A 16,039-nucleotide genomic window follows, 5' to 3' on the forward strand; every position below is an offset into this window, starting at 1 on the left:
GCCACTACATGCAGCCAACACAAACAGGTTATGTGTGTTCTATTACATATTCCTTGATCAATTGAGGAATATGTAATCTACTAAATGGATTACTAATCCACTAAAGTGGCTAGTGTTAATGAAGCTAATCAAATCAGGATGGAAGTGGATCATTCACAGTATTTGGCCTGGAGATGTAAATATCCAGAGAGGAGAAATTTCCTTTGTAATGCGTTAACCAATGGAGATCTTTATTCAGTCCTAAATTGAGTTACTAATCCACTAAATGGAAGGATGGTCTTGTAGCTGAAACTGGATTCAAGCAATCTGGGGTCAATTCCAGGTTTTGGAATCACAGAATCAGGTGTATGAAATAGGGCAATTTTGCCACCTTCTATCAGGTTGAATAGCACCTTACTCATCAATTTAGTCAATGGGACTACTCAAGGAATAAAATGCTATTAAACCTGAATGTGTGTGAGGAAAATTACCCACCATTTGTAAAATAGGAATTATATTTATTTTCTACCCCACAGGAATGTTGTATGACAAATCCATAAATACTTAGAAGCAATTTCCCCCTAATTTTTCCATCAATGTGTGGAATAAATTTTGCTGTGTGCACCAAAGCATTTGTGGATGTGTACCACATGTAAAAAGACATGCTACCAGCTCTAGGCACTGTGCTAATCACCTGGATGGCATTTAAATCCCTCCTGGATGGCCGCCCAGACACTCAGTTTACAGGGAATGCTACAAGGTATGCTCATAGATTACAACCCCATAAATAATTAGAGCAAATCCAAGTCTTTAACATAATATAGAATTTATCTTCTCATTCCTTCATTTTTATCAGTAAGACTATTCCAAATGCTAACAAAATGTATCCATCTTCACACTAATCTTTAGACATACAGGGCACGAATTTTAAATAATTAAAAAAAACTGGTTACAACAGGAGACAGCTGAACTGGAAATCATTTGCAAATTCAACACTATCAACTTAGGACTGAATAAGGATCTCTATGGTTAACGCATTACAAAGGAAATTTCTCCTCTCTGGATATTCACATCTGAAGGCCAAATGCGGTAAATGATCCACTTCCATTCTGATTTGATTAGCTTCATTAACACTAGCAACTTCTCTCTCATATATATTCCTGCTTCTGTAAATTCTACTCCAATTCATCTGATGAAGTGGGTTTTTCCCACAAAAGCTTAAGCACTAATAAATCTGTTAGTCTCTAAGCTGCCACAGAACTTAGTTTTCAATGAAAACATTAATGTATACAGACATAAGGAGCTTGTACATGAATAAATACAATGTAGAGGCAAATAGGGTCATTTGTGACATGAATAAATAGTGAATTTTCTTCTACAGAACATATAGCAGCTGTCTATATAATATGCTCCTCAATGAGTGGGGTGAGGCGGCCCAAGGCTTTTGAAAATAGTGTTTCTCTGTAGTTATTGTAACATCAGCCTATAATGTAAAGTGATATCTTTCATCTCAATGCCTTCTTTTCATTGGTAAATAAATACTTGTGTCTGACTTCCTGATTGACGGACTACCGGTTACAAGACAAAGGAAAATATCTCCACTCTGATAAAATGTGGGCCCCCTGCAATCCAATGTCTAGAAAAGCAAGTTTAGTTTTACATTTAAAATCTAGTAGATATAAAAATACTTTTAAAAAAGCCTATTTGCATCTTTTGAAAATTAAAGCTGAACAAGTTCAGTACAATCAGGTAAAATAGATCATTATTTCATTACTTTCCCGTTGATGACAATAGCCCACAACAAAGGGGAAATTTGATTTATAATGAATGAAAATCAATTTTTCACAGGCATTTTCAAAACATACTTACCCAGATGTTGATTGTTTTGATAGCACTGTAGCTACTCAGAGGAAAAGGAATGCTGTAGAGTTGAAGTAATAGTGTGTGTGTGTGTGTGTGTGGGGGGGGGGGGGGGGGTGTCATTAGAGCATTCTCCATTTTGGAGGTCAAAAGTGTATGACTCCTATAGAACAAAGACTAGAAAGACCTTTAGGAGGTTTATTTATTCACTCTTTAGTAACAGTCATATATCCACTATTCCTTTCTAACCAGCAACCTTGAAATCAGAAGTGCCAAATCCAAGTTCAGTCATTTATTTGGAAATAAAGTAGATTTTTTAATAATACCCCTGGAAATGCCTACCAGATTTCTGTTAGTAAATCACTGTAGTCCTTCTAAACTTGACCTTTACATTCTTCCGAAAGAGGTACGGCATTAATCACAAAGGAATCGCTCAACACATTCCAGAGTGGGATTCATGTTGCTACAGTATTAACCTGGAGGTTTTCAGTAGAAAATTATAAGGAGTTTTCAGTGCTGGAAAGCATTCTCCTCTCATGATGCATTTCCTTTCCCGTAGGCCAAGCGGGGGGCTTTGATTTTAATTTCATTGACATACATGTAAATTTAGCTCCAGGTTAAAACTGAAATTTGTCTACAGATTTATGAGTCAAGCAGACATTCTGTCATTAGATTTGTTCATTTTACTTGCACATCATTCCCACAACAAGAAACCTGCCTGAGCATCTTTCTGAAAGACATCCAACCTTTCAGATCATTTCACAACTAAGCTGCATACGTGGATGTCTTGACACATTAGTTTTCCCCCTACTCTTTGTAAATTATTTTGCCCACTACCTGAAAAATCTCTCAAGACTTCCATTTACAAGTAATTATTCTACTTTTCCTTCTTAATTAGTGCTGTTCATGCAATACAGCACAATTACTTGAAATACTTATACATTTGTTTTAAAAACAATCTCCTTAACATGTACATATGTAACATTTAAAAACACACACATAGAAAACTTTAACAGGCAATGCAACATTGCATAAATGTAACAATGGGTAAATGTAATTTATATCCACTTTAAGATTTCTTTAAACTGCCAGAGCAGTGTAAAGATGCCTTTGTATAAATGATAATCAGTTCTATTGATTTCAATGGAGCTGTTTGTGAAATAAAGTACTCTACAATACACGCAGAGGTATCAGATTCTGCTTCTTTATAAGAGACTTACAAGAGAATATTCTATAAAGTTGTGGGAAGTCCAGTTAAGAAGCATTTAAAGAGTCACAGGTGCAAGAGTAACCATTCTTTTGGAATAACTGTCTTGTAATAAATAATTTATAGCACTGGCATGAATAGTGTCACTTGAACCCTAAAGCTGCATTGACACAATGTTGAGCGAAAGTTCCAGTTACATTTCAGGTGCTGGAGTCGGAGATTTTGGAAGCTCCAGCTCTTGTTTGCTTTCTTTTTCAGTAATTAATAAAAGGTTGGTATGTGTATGACATCCTCACACATTCTCAGTCATCTCTTCATAGATATATCAAGGTGCTCGTGATTTGGGATACTGCTGTTTACATAACTTACAAGGGCACTGTGAGACTCAATGAATCTGTAAAATGTTGCACATTATAGGATGACAGGCCCTATAGAAATAGGAAGTATTATTGGTATTTACTATTACACTACTGCTTCTTACCCATTACAAAGATAGCTTCCCTAATTATCACCTCTAACACTATTAACTCACAGACATCTACCCTTCCCCACCTCTAACATCATTAACTCACAGGCATTCACCTTCCTCCCCCCCCCCCCCCCCGCATCCCCCTTCTGTTCTGAAATGTGATTTGTCCTTTTCATATGTGTTCACTTTTTTAAATTGTATCCTTTGGTATATATGGCTGTGACTATTTTCTTCCACTATTAGATCTGAGGAAGTGGGTCTGGCCCACGAAAGCTCATCATCTAATAAATCATCTTGTTAGTCTTTAAAGTGCTACATAGTCCTGTATTTTGTTTTAGCTACACCAGACTAACATGGCTACATTTCTATCACTATACTACTGCTTCTGTGACTCTTGTTATATTAATAGTGTTCCTTAGTCATCCTTAGTATGCCAGAAATGTTCATCTGAACTTCACAGTGAATGCAAGCAGGACCACACTTGACTGGCCAAAAAGGTGCAGAAGAGATTACTTTGATGTATAAAGTTACTTCCCAACAAACATGCTGGTCACAACTAAATTGTCAGGTACCTAAAATGGCATCAGGTAAAGTGAGATTACAGTCAGAAGCAAACTGAGGCTGTATTACCAGTAACAGACTGGCTTAGTACTTCTTAAATAAAAGGGCGTGTGGGTTTTTTTTTTTACAGTGTTACCATTTTAACAGGTGCTTTGGGCAAAGTGCCTGCCTTGTATAACACTGATTTGTGAACCTTTTAATCTTTAAAAAAAAAAGTTTTAGAGCAGCAGTGAGCAAATACTAGCCCATGGGCAGGAGCCAGGGTTAGCTCTGGCAGCTCCTTAGCTTCTCTGCCAAAAGTTTCAACACATTACCAATCTTTCCCACTTTCAGTGGTGTGATGCAGCTACCTGCCTCTAACAGTTTTACAAAGTCTGTAGCCTAGATCCTGGAAGGTATTTTTGAACTCCTAACATCCACTGAAATCTATGGAAATTAGGAGCCTAAATCTATTTCAGGATCTAGGCCTATGAGTGAACCAATAACTTGATGAGAAATGCTCTGTACCCTTTTACCAGTTCTCTGAGGCTATGTCTACACTACGCAGTTTTTGCAGAAAAACAGCCATTTTTCTGGAAAAACTCGTGGAGCATCCACACCACAAACACATTTTTGCGCAAAGTAATTGGAAAGATCAGAGGAGCTTTTGCACAATTGGTAATTATCATTCTACAAGGAAGAACGCCTTTTTGCGCAAGAGCTCTTGCGCAAAAAGGCATGTGTGGATGGGGAAGAGGGGTTTTTAGCACAAGAAGAGGAAAAAGGAAAAAGCACAGGTGCCCTGGTGGCCATTCTGTCCATAGCAATCACTGCTTACTTGTAAGAGAGCATCCAGGCAGTCCGGAAGCTCGCTTTTGCAAAAGTGATCACTTTTTCAATGTGCTTTTGCAATGTGGATGCGCTCTTGTGCAAGAAGTTTTTGCGGAAGATCTCGTCCAACAAAAGCTTCTTGCGCAAAAAGCCTGCAGTCTACACATAGCTTGAGATATGTGTCCTCTATTCTTCCATTTTAAGCACTTTGAAAATATTTTTCTGACATTCATCTATATTTATATGTCCTGCTTCTATTTAAGATCTGGCATTTGGAACATTAAATATTTTGAGAATACATTATCCAGTTTTTCTTCAATACAATTTAGAAACTTCTTAATTTGTGTGTGGAGGAAATGTTCCACTTCAGTGAACAAGAACTACGGGAGAGGATAGCAACTGCCAAGAAAAAAGGGGAAAATTTTGTCATCAGCAGACACTTGTTATAAAGGGGAGGTTGTCAGACTTGGACAGATATCTGCAATATTTGAACAGATAAAAAATTCCAACAAATGTTACTTTAAGGAAAGTTACAGACACCTATATAAACAAATTATATAATTAAGGCTTTTGTATAGAAAATGCAGAGGCTAATTAAGCAAATGAAAACTGGAATGTTTTCACTGACACTTGCCCTAATCTTGGCAGAGAATCTTGCAAACACATTTTGTTTCCTTGGGAAGGGGTATCAAGATACACAAGTACATATATGAAACAGGTAAAAGAAAACAACACCTTAGTAGTTGTATAGAACTTGAGAAAAGTTTTAGTGAAAGGTGATAGTGTTTGCATCACTCATTTAACCAACCTATTACTGCTTGACTTCATAGTATATTTACTGCTGTGTCATGCCTCAGGGTAATATCAAGATGAAGAAAAAAGGTTTTAACAACACTTTTAGTACACTGAAATGAAAAAAAGCAAAAGTGTTCAAAAGATCTGGCCTAACTCCAAAAGCTCTCTCTTGAAATTAAACACAAGTTTAATAAGAAAGTTTAAGATGGCCAAACAAACTCTTTGGTCATGCTAAAAAATCTGTACACATTAAAAAGTGTTATTTTGAATTATTTTAAAATAATTCAGTTTAAATCAATTTACTCTTGAAATCTATACTTTAAATTTTTAATTTCATTAATTTAAGAACATAAGAACATAAATAGATCTAATGCTATAAATATTCATGCATGTACTAAACATTAAGCATGTGAGCGGTACCATTGACATCAGCAGAACTGACTAATATATTCAAAGACCAGAATGAACCATTTGTGGTCATCCAGTATGAATTCCTGCATAACAAACCACAGAACTCCCCCAAAATAATTCCTCATGTGAATTTTTTAGAAAAACATATAATCCAATCTTAATTTTAAAATTGACAATGATGAAGAATCTACCATAAACCTTGGTAGACTGTTCCAATGGCTGAATTACTCTCACAAATTTACTTCTGCTTTATGCATTGTGAATTTATGTTGCTTTAAAATTTCAGTCACTGGATCATGTTGTATCTTTCTCTGTGAGAATAAAGATATTTAAGAGTCTTGCTGAATTAGGGTCACTGTGACCTCTACCGCAAAGACTCTTAAAGTAGAATGAAATAGGAACACAGTTTATTTAAATAAATCAAAATTATTAATAATGGTTCACATCTACAGCACATTTCACCAAATGCTCTCAGAATACTTGGTCACAAATCCTTTCCAATCACAACTGTAAAAAATATATAGCCAATTTTGATTCAGCACAAGGATATTATTTTAACGGAAACTGTAGAACAAAATATCATCACTTCTTCAATAATTTCTCTCTACTGTACAGCCTCAAGCCAAACTTTACTCCTGCTGATACAGAGAGTAGGACCTATCAGGATCATGACAAACTTGACTCTATATGCCTGCTCAGAGAAACCTAATATTAAATTAATAAAGACTAAAAAGCACAGCAGCAAATAAGCTTGAAAGGGAAGAACAATTTATAGTTTAATCCTCTTGTATATAAACAACTAGCTGGATTTACCTGGCATTGCCCGGGAAACCAGAGGAACAAAATTTAGAAAAACAGAAGCTGGTCCTGACAGCCTCCAGCCACAGCGCAGCTGCCAGTGCCTGACATCTGGCTATTGTGGCAGACCCCCTTACTTTTCTACTGCTGCATAAAGCAAAATCTCTGACTCAAAAAAGAGGCATTGCAATGTTGAGAATCAGGGCTATTTGACTTGGCAAACTTAGATACAAAAGTAACAATAGAAACTATGTCTCTGTTTTCTTCCCAAGTCATGAGTCTTGGAGCCATTAAAAGCACAGTGGAAGGGAGAGCCCTCACATTACCATGGCTTGTTTCCCCACCCTTACTGGAAGCTTATGGAGGCCCCTCTTCAATAGTGCAATATTTTGCCTCCTATCAGATGGTATTTTTGGGTTAATTATCCTTGTAGAAGCTAATGTTTTTTTGGTAGGGAAGTAGGGGATAGGCATGCTGGGTCTGCAAATTCTCATCTAGAGCTGAGTATAGGGATGCCTCAATCAATGGGGCTGGCCCTACTGAATCTGAGAGATTTCAAGGTGACACCTCAAACTCTTCTTCCATCTTTTTTGATGAAACTATGAGTCAACTTCCTGAGCCTGCTAGCACCTCTATAGTCCCTCCTCCAGCACCACCCCCTTGACTAGCTGCCCCTCCCATGGACTGCATCTCTCACCCCCAGGATCATCCAGTATCAAACCCAGGACCAGTGCAGATTTGAGGGATCCCGCCCCCGCCTTGGATTAATTTCTCACCCACCCAGCATCATCCAGTGCTGCCACTTGGGCCAGTGCCCCTCAAAGGAGACCCTCCCTCCCCATCATGGGCTTCATTTCTCACTTACTCCTTGCGGGATTGTCCAGCCCCACTTCCTTCATCCTCCTACAATCCTGCCCTCCCCCCACTGGTCCGGCCCAACCCCCCCACAATACTGCCCTCCCCCCACTTGCTCCCAACAGTCCAGCCCCCCCAGACCAGCCCGCCCCCCCAACGATCCAGCTCCCCTAATCCTGCCCTACCCCCCACTCACCCCCAATGGTTCAGCCCTCCCGGACCAGCCCCTTCCGCATTAATTCCCTCCCCACCCTGCTCTCACCTTCTGGTCCCCGATGCACCTCCTGGACATTTTTTCAAAGTGGCAGCTGGGCGGTAACAGCAGCCCCACCCCCTCCACCTAGAGCGAGCCCCGGCAGCAACCTGCCCGCCCATTGGTTGGCAACTGAGCCTAGAGCCAATCGCAGTATTGAAGAGGGGCCTCCATATGCTTCCAGCAATGGCGGGGAAGCCGCTTCTCCCCGCACTGCCAAGCTCTGTGCAACCCTGGGGAGAGGGGTCGGTCTCTCATCTCTTCCCTCCCACAGTACCTTAAAACCTTCTTCTAGAGGAAAGGTTATCCTATGGAAAGTTTGTTTGTGGTAGGTCTTATAATGTCAAAGTTATTAGAGCACAAACATTCTCCTTTATATGTTAGATTAAAAAGCTTGGAATTCGAGAGCTGCACAAGACAAACATTTACCTTATGTTTTATTGTAATGTCTGGTCCAGTAAGTGGGGTGCAGATGCAATTCTGCTTTTTTACAATTATCACAAAAATATGTATTTTTCCCCATTCAGAATTAGAGAGAATTGATGAAGGATTAATGCCTTGAGATCCCGTGATGAAATGTATTATAGATTGCATTTGGCAAGTAAGCAGATAAACCCATAGGTTCAGGTTCATGCTGTGCCCTGTACACATACAGACGAAGAAACCATCCCAGCAACATTAAACAATAAATTGTGGCCTCTACAATTACATATATCTCTACGCAGAACAGTAGAAAGATTAGACAGCTAACTTATAAGACCAGGACTCCTTCTCTTCAAAATGAATTGTACTTGATATTACACCTGCTAATTTCCATCTCAGGCTGATTGTTTTACTGCTTGTCACTGTTAAATAAATCACTGTTATGTGAAACAAAACCCTACAAGATGACAATTTTGGCTGAATGCTTCCTTTGCTGCTGACGATGCTGAAAAAAGTATTGTTTAGCCAGTCATGCTCTGTGGCACTTTTGGACATTTTCAGTTTAGTGTATTTTTATGGTTCATACATTTTACATTTATATAGTGTGAAGTTTGGGTTTTTAAAAGCTTTTTGCAAATAACATAATTAATAATTTATTTAATTAGAGGGACAGCTTCTATAAGATAGTTTGATGGAGATCCACGGCAGAATGTCCTATATCCCAATGGTCTATGCCAGAGATGGGCAATAATCAGTCCATGGCCTGGACGCAGTTCATCACAGTTAGCCCTTGGCAGGCCACTGGATGTTTTATTTACCTGAATATCTGCAGGTCTGACTGCCTGCAGCTACCATTGGTCGCAATTCACTGTTACCGGCCAATGGGAGCTGTAGGAAGCAGTGCAGGTACTGATGAACTGCGTCCAGCCCGTAGGCTGCTTATTGTCCATCCCTGGTAGATGCACTCACCTGAGTGGTGACAGCCCCCATTCAAATCCCTTCTCCTCAGTTAGGAGAGGGGGGCTTAAAGCAGGGGTCTTCCACATACAATACTGGGTAAGCACTCTAATCACTGGGATAAATGCAGTTATGGAGGTCCTCCCATCCCGATCCTAGCTGCTGTCTGTAGATTTAGGGGGCCTCTTAGCACACCTACTGGATCAGGTCCTGCATGTGACTTAGTGGAGAAGTACCTATCTTCTCTCTGATTCATGGATCATGCTGGGGCTCAAGTAGGAGGTACATGGCCTGACACCTAGACTGAAGCAGCAATTCACATTCCCAGGGGCAGAAATTTAAGCCATCAGGCAGTTTTAGTGCATATATTTAGGCATCAAGTTAGTTTAGGTATCTACAGGATTAGGTTGGATCCTAGCAGGGTTTTGTGGATCTAAGTAGCACTTAACAGGGCAAATAGGTACCTAAATATTCAGTTTACATGCCTACATTCCTTTGTGGATCTAGGCCAGGAGTGAACAAGAGGCTGCTAGCAGGTTGGATCTGGCCTGCGGCTGCCTTGCTGGAACCCTTAGGCAGAGAACAGCTCATGCTATAAACAAGGAGCTGCTCTCTGCTTTAGATGGCCAGGGAGGGAGGAGGGAGTCTTTGCATGCTGCCCTGCCCCCTCCCCAGCAAAATCTCTCAGCTCCCATTGGCCAATTTCTGGCCAATAGGAACTGAGAAATTTTGAAGGGGAGGGAGGCAGGGGCAGTGTGGGAAGCCCTCCCATTGCTGGATTGCAGCAGACAGTCTGCTGGCTAAGAGCTGCCTAGGTAAATGCCTCTCAGCTGGAGCCTATCTCTAGCACCCCACCCAAACCCTCTGTATCCCCTTTCAACCCAGGTCACAACTTCTTCTCAGACCCTGTACCTCCTTTTACACCCCTCCCCCTAACCAGAATCTTCTCCTTCCCTGTCCTCCATTCCCTTGCCCCAGGTCACCACCCAAACTCTCTGTACCCCTTCACCCATCTCACAACTCCCTCCCAGACCTTGCACCTTCTCCTAGAGCCTCTACCCCAGGCCAGAATCCTCTCCTGCACTCTTACTCCCACATGGATCCTCCACCCCAAACCTCTGCCCTAGATCACAGCCCTCTCCTTCACCCAAACTTCCTCAGACCCCACACCCACTGCTGCACACCAATTCCCTACCCCAATCTCCCTTCTGCACCCAACCGCTGCCTCTGACCCCATTCATAGAAGTGAGGCTCTTGCCAAAAATCTTGGAATGGACCCCCATAAAAAAATTATTGCTCACTGCTTATGTAGGCCCATAAAATAGGAACTAAGATGGTAAACAGCTGTATTCAGTCAAGACCAAAGTGATACAGACAGGCAATGAAAACCATTTTAAGGAACAGGTGCTGTGATTGCAAGATAGGGTACTTAATAACTGATAATGCATAACATTGAGGTATTTTTCAAACTGTCACTCCACATGGACATCCAAATAATTGCTGCATTCTAGGGACGTTAAAATGCATTTATTTAGAACATAAGAACGGCTGTACTGGGTCAGACCAAAGGTCGATCTAGCCCAGTATCCTGTCTGCCGACAGTGGCCAGCACCAGATGCCCCAGAGAGGGTGGACCGAAGACAATGATGAAGCGATTTGTCTCCTGCCATCCCTCTCCAGCCTCTGACAAACAGAGGCCAAGGACACCATTTTATCCCCTGGCTAATAGCCTTTTTTGGACCTAACCTCCATGAATTTATCCAGCTTCTCTTTAAACTCTATTATAGTCCTAGCCTTCACAGCCTCCTCTAGCAAGGAGTTCCACAGGTTCACTACACACTGTGTGAAGAAGAACTTTCTTTTATTAGTTTTAAACCTGCTACCCATTAATTTCATTTGGTGTCCTCTAGTTCTTCTATTATGGGAACTAATAAATAACTTTTCTTTATCAGCCCTCTCCACACCACTCATGATTTTATAGACCTCTATCATATCCCCCCTCAGTCTCCTCTTTTCTAAACTGAAAAGTCCCAGTCGCTTTAACCTCTCCTCATATGGGACCCGTTCCAAACCCCTAATCATTTTAGTTGCCCTTTTCTGAACCCTTTCTAAGGCCAAAATATCTTTTTTGAGGTGAGGAGACCACATCTGTACACAGTATTCAAGATGTGGGCGTACCATAGTTTTATTTAGATTAACTGCTGACAATGGCAGGGGCTCCATGTTCACACAGTGGAAGGGAAGAGGAGGCAAGCCAGTGGAGCCACTCCCCCGCTTCTGTATTAGAGGCAGGTGGGAGGGCAGGTAGGAGCAGATGGCTGGAAACCAGTTTTTACCCTGAGCATTGGCTCTCACCTGCTCTCTCCTCCTAGTTAACCTTAATGGTTACACGTAACAACTCCCCCCCCCCATATTGTGCTGCTGCCTCTGTATCCGAGGCGGCAGCAGCATGGGTGGGCAGCTCCGCGGGAGCTAGTTCCCCCTGTGCACCAGCTCCCACTTGCCTCCCTTCTCCCACCCGCTACAGAGGCAGATGCGCGGGGAGGAGGGTCTGTGTATAACCGTGAAGGCTCCCTGCTAAGGCCGGGCTCCTGGGCTGACTCTGTGCACCTTTACGCTCACACCCCTCCTGCGTTCAGAACTATTTTCGTCAGCGGCCGGGTGGCCTAGAGACTAACCCTACAGAAGGTTTAGTCCTGTCCCCGCGCCGCCCGAGGGGGAGCGCTAAGGCAGGCGGTGCGGTTCCATTCCACCCGGCAGCAGGATGGTCCGGGAACTCGGACGCGCAGCGGCCCCCGCCGCCACAGGCAGAGAGAGCTTCCTAGGTGCGCATGCGCACGCTGGTGCCTATCTTCACCGCCCTTTCGGGGATTTCTAGGCCCCGCGGCCGGGCCTGCCTCACAAGGTCCCATCTGCTGGTGGGGCAAAGAGCCGGCCAGTGACGCGCACCGCCCCCTCAGCCCGGGCGAGGAACAGAGCGGGAGGGGGGCGCCTGGATTCTCTGGAGCGCGGACATTCCAGGGGAGAGAAGCGACGCGGGCGGGTGGGGAAATCGGCCGCTCGCTCCCGACTGGCGCGTCCCTGCCGGGATCGCGCCGTGCCCTGGGGTTGGGGGGGGGAAGCGGGTTTCCAGCTGCAGCTTCGGGAGCGGACGCTCCAGCCCTAGGCCCGTCATGGAGCCAGGGGCTCTCCTGAGCGGCGCAGCCTCGGTGGCTGCGGTGCTGCCGGCGGGCGGGAGCGGGGAGCGGCTGGGGGGCGCCACCCCGAAGCAGTTCTGCGCCCTGCTGGGCAGGCCGCTCGTCAGCTACACGGTGCGCGCGTTGGAGAGGTAAAGAGCCGCTCCCCCCCCCCCTTCCCGCACGTGGCTCCCCTCTTCCCGCCCCACAGCCCCGCCCATTCCCCCACGGCCCCGCCCACATCTTCCCCTCAGACCAGCAGCCCCTCTTAGCCCGCTGCACCCTCCCCCGATTGCCCCCCCCCCCCAGCAAACTGCCCCTTCTGTCCTCGCCTCGCCCGGCGCTGCCTGCCTGGGGGCTCTGAGCCCTTCACCCCCGCCAGAGCCCAGCTGCCTGTACCCCAGATCCCTCCCTGCACTGGAACTATGTTTAGTGAGCTGAGCTGCCCCCCCCCCCCCCCCACCTCGCCTGTTCCTTTTTCTCACCACCCCAAGCTGGGGTCACACTTCGGGTTGTCAGTTCTCCCCATCTGGTCTCCATTCCGGGGCAGTTGGCAACCTAGGCACAGCTGGAGGCAGGTGCAGAGCCCTGGGGCAGGGGTGGCTGGCAGCACCCTGCACCTCAAGTTCTCACTCTCATGTCCCTGGGCACTTTGGCACCAACTTGCCTACTCTTGCTGCCCACTGTGCTGAAGCTCTTTGCTCTCTTGCCTAGTTTTCCAGTGCTCTCCCTGGGCCCTCTGCTCTTGAATATTCTGTTTGTTTGCTGACCCCTTATGTGTCTCCTTTCCCCCTTGGGCCTCTGGTCCTCTGCTTCATATCCCTGGAGCTCTTGTCATTTGTTTCATGCCCGCTCCCAAATATACTTGTTTGCCAGCAAACTGGGAACCCTGCCACCCCACCTGTGCTCATAATCATAACCAATTATATTTATATTCCAGTAGGAAACAGTTGGGCTTTACTGAAGGCTGGAGTAAGCAAGAACAAGACTATGTGGTGACCAGGATCTGAATCCACTTACTGTTGGTGAATTTGGTCCTGTTTTTACCACATAATAGGCCAGTGGTCTCCAACCTTTTTAACCACAATATCATTTTTTCTATTTATGTGCAATGTAAGATCTATCTCAAACCCAGATACTCTTGCCACACTTCCTTCCTGCCCCTTCTCTTAGGCACTGCCCCTGCTCCATCCCTTCTCCGAGGCCTCACCCTGCTCACTCCATCCTCCTTCCTCCCCAAATCTTATTCACTTTCACCAGGGTGGGGGACAGGTGCAAGCTCTGGTCTTGGGCCAAAGGATTCAGAGTGCAGGGCTCCAGGCTTAGCCCAGGGCAGGGGATTAGGGTCCAGGAGGGAGTTCAGGGTGCAAGCTCTAGGAAGAAGTTTGGGTGCAGGGGAACTCATGTCTGGGGCAGGAGGTTGGGTGCAGGAAGGGGTTCAGGAATGGGACAGGATTCCACTTAACTGAGATGGCTACCGGATGGTGGAGCCATGGGGTTAAGGTAGGTTTACTCCTGCCATGACCCTGTACCAGTTCTTGTACCCTTGTACCACTCTGACATGTACAGCAATGGCTCCATGGTGCCATGTGCTGCGCTCATTTCAGCACTGACCCCACAGTTTCTGCTGGCCACGGTTTCCTGTTATTGATCAATGGGAGCTGCAGGAGTGGTGTCTGCAGGCAAGGACAGCATGTGGAGACCCCTTGCTCTGCCTTTCTCAGGAGCTGCAGGGACATGCGAGCCACTTCCAGGAGCAGTAGTTACCATAGGGATAATTACTCCAGCCATGACAGGTTAGGCTTTTTAGAACTCACTCTTCAAATAATTAAATGTAAGCATAAGAGAGAAATGAAAATTATTAAATGCACAGACCAGTCAAAAAACAAAAATAACTCACTTTGCAAGTAGTAAAAGAAGTAACAAGAATACATGTATGTGTTGGGTTGGGAGATGAGTAGAGGACAGTGTGTTTGTGAATGTGACAGATTTGCATTGCCAAGCTCCCTCTACCCCCTTCTCTCTGTGAGGATATGGGGGGAGGACATCCTGATATCAGCAAACCTCCCCCTCACTCCGTCCCACACCCTGCATAGTAAACAGGAGGCTCCCAGGGTGGCAGCTCCAATGCAGAGAGCAGGAGCAGCATCACAATGGGTGGAGGGACAACTGAAGTGCCAGTGCTTGATAGCTTTTATCTAGGCCAAACCAGTAAGGATCACCTGTCAGAGTCTCCAAGATCTACCCATAGATCCCAATCTACTGGTTGGTGACCACTGTTATAGGCTATTGTTAGAACTACATACAGTAAAACTCCATTCGTCCGGCATCTGATGCTCCGGCACTCCTGATGGTCCGGCACCATCAGGAACCTGGAAGTGCTCTGGGCAGCTGGACCATTGGAGCTGCTCTGCCCCCGGCTTCCCCGATTCAGCCGCTGCTAAAACTGACCAGCCCCCGAATCTGGGAAACCGGGGGCAGAGCAGCTTGAGTGCTGCCGGTAGGTCCCGTAGCGCTGCCCCTCGGGGCTGCGGGACCAACCCGGCAGCACCCCAGCTGTCCCCGATTCAGCTGCTGCTGAAACTGACTAGCAGCTGACTCCAGGAAGCCCGAGGCTTCCTGGAATCAGCCCCTGGTCAGTTTCAGCAGTGGCTGACTTGGGTACACCTGGGACAGAGCAGCTGAGGTGCTGCCGGGTTGGTCTCACAGTGCCAAGGGTTGGCGCTACCAGACCAACCCGGCAGCGCCCCATCTGCTCTGTCCAAGGCATCTGGATTCAGCCACTGTTGAAACTGACCAGCGGCTGACTCCAGGAACCCTGGGGCAGAGCAACTCTGCCTCGGGCTTCCTGGAGTCAGCCGCTGGTCAGTATCAGCAGCGGCTGACTTGGGGATGCCTGGGGCAGAGCAGCTGGGGGGCTCCTGGGTTGGTCCAGTAGTGCCGAGGAGCGGTGCTGCGGGACCAACCCGGCAGCACCCCAGCTGCTCTGCCCCAAGCGTCCCCAAGAGCAGCTGGGGGTGCTGCCGGGTTGGTCTTGCTGTGCCAAGGGTCGGTGCTACCGGACCAACCAGGCAGCACTCCAGCTGCTCTGCTGCAGGCGTCCCGGATTCAGCTGCTGCTGAAACTGACCAGCAGCGGCTGAATCCGGGACGCCTGGGGCAGAGCCGGACATCCCCCCCACCACAGACCCCTCATAGCCCCTCTTCTGATAGTCCTGCAAATCTGATAATCCGGCACTCCCTGGGTCCTAAAAGTGCTGGATTATCGGAAGTTTACTGTATTTGAGACGAGCAAGTGTTTCTGATATAAGAATATATATGAATAAAATTCAGTTAAACCAAGCACACCACTTATGACTGTTCCTAACATGCTTCTCCTGTGTTTACTTTGCTGCACGTAGCCAAAGCTTTGGCAATGAAGATGTGGTTAGTGTTGATTGATATTCCTGAGATAAATTGAAAGATGTGATTTCTTGTTTAGGGGAA

The 16,039-nt window shown here is 45.3% G+C and overlaps 1 protein-coding gene across 6 annotated transcripts in view; it reads left to right on the forward strand.

Annotated features, from left to right (window-relative positions):
- The first annotated feature begins 12,228 nt into the window (after nt 1-12,228).
- Nucleotides 12,229-16,039, forward strand: part of CRPPA (CDP-L-ribitol pyrophosphorylase A) — a 173,695-nt gene continuing 169,884 nt past the window's right edge. The window contains exon 1 of one of the 6 annotated variants that reach the window (XM_075922288.2): nt 12,229-12,706. In XM_075922288.2, coding sequence (XP_075778403.1) covers nt 12,552-12,706 — 155 coding nt within the window. In that variant the 5' untranslated portion in view covers nt 12,229-12,551. Of the gene's footprint in view, nt 12,707-12,853; nt 14,351-16,039 lie in introns of those variants that run through there. The other 5 variants (XM_075922285.2, XM_089776680.1, XM_089776677.1 and 2 more) reach the window with 5 other exon arrangements.

This window comes from Pelodiscus sinensis, chromosome 2, assembly GCF_052426305.1.
Source record: "Pelodiscus sinensis isolate ZL-2025 chromosome 2, ASM5242630v1, whole genome shotgun sequence".
NCBI lineage: Eukaryota > Metazoa > Chordata > Testudines > Trionychidae > Pelodiscus > Pelodiscus sinensis.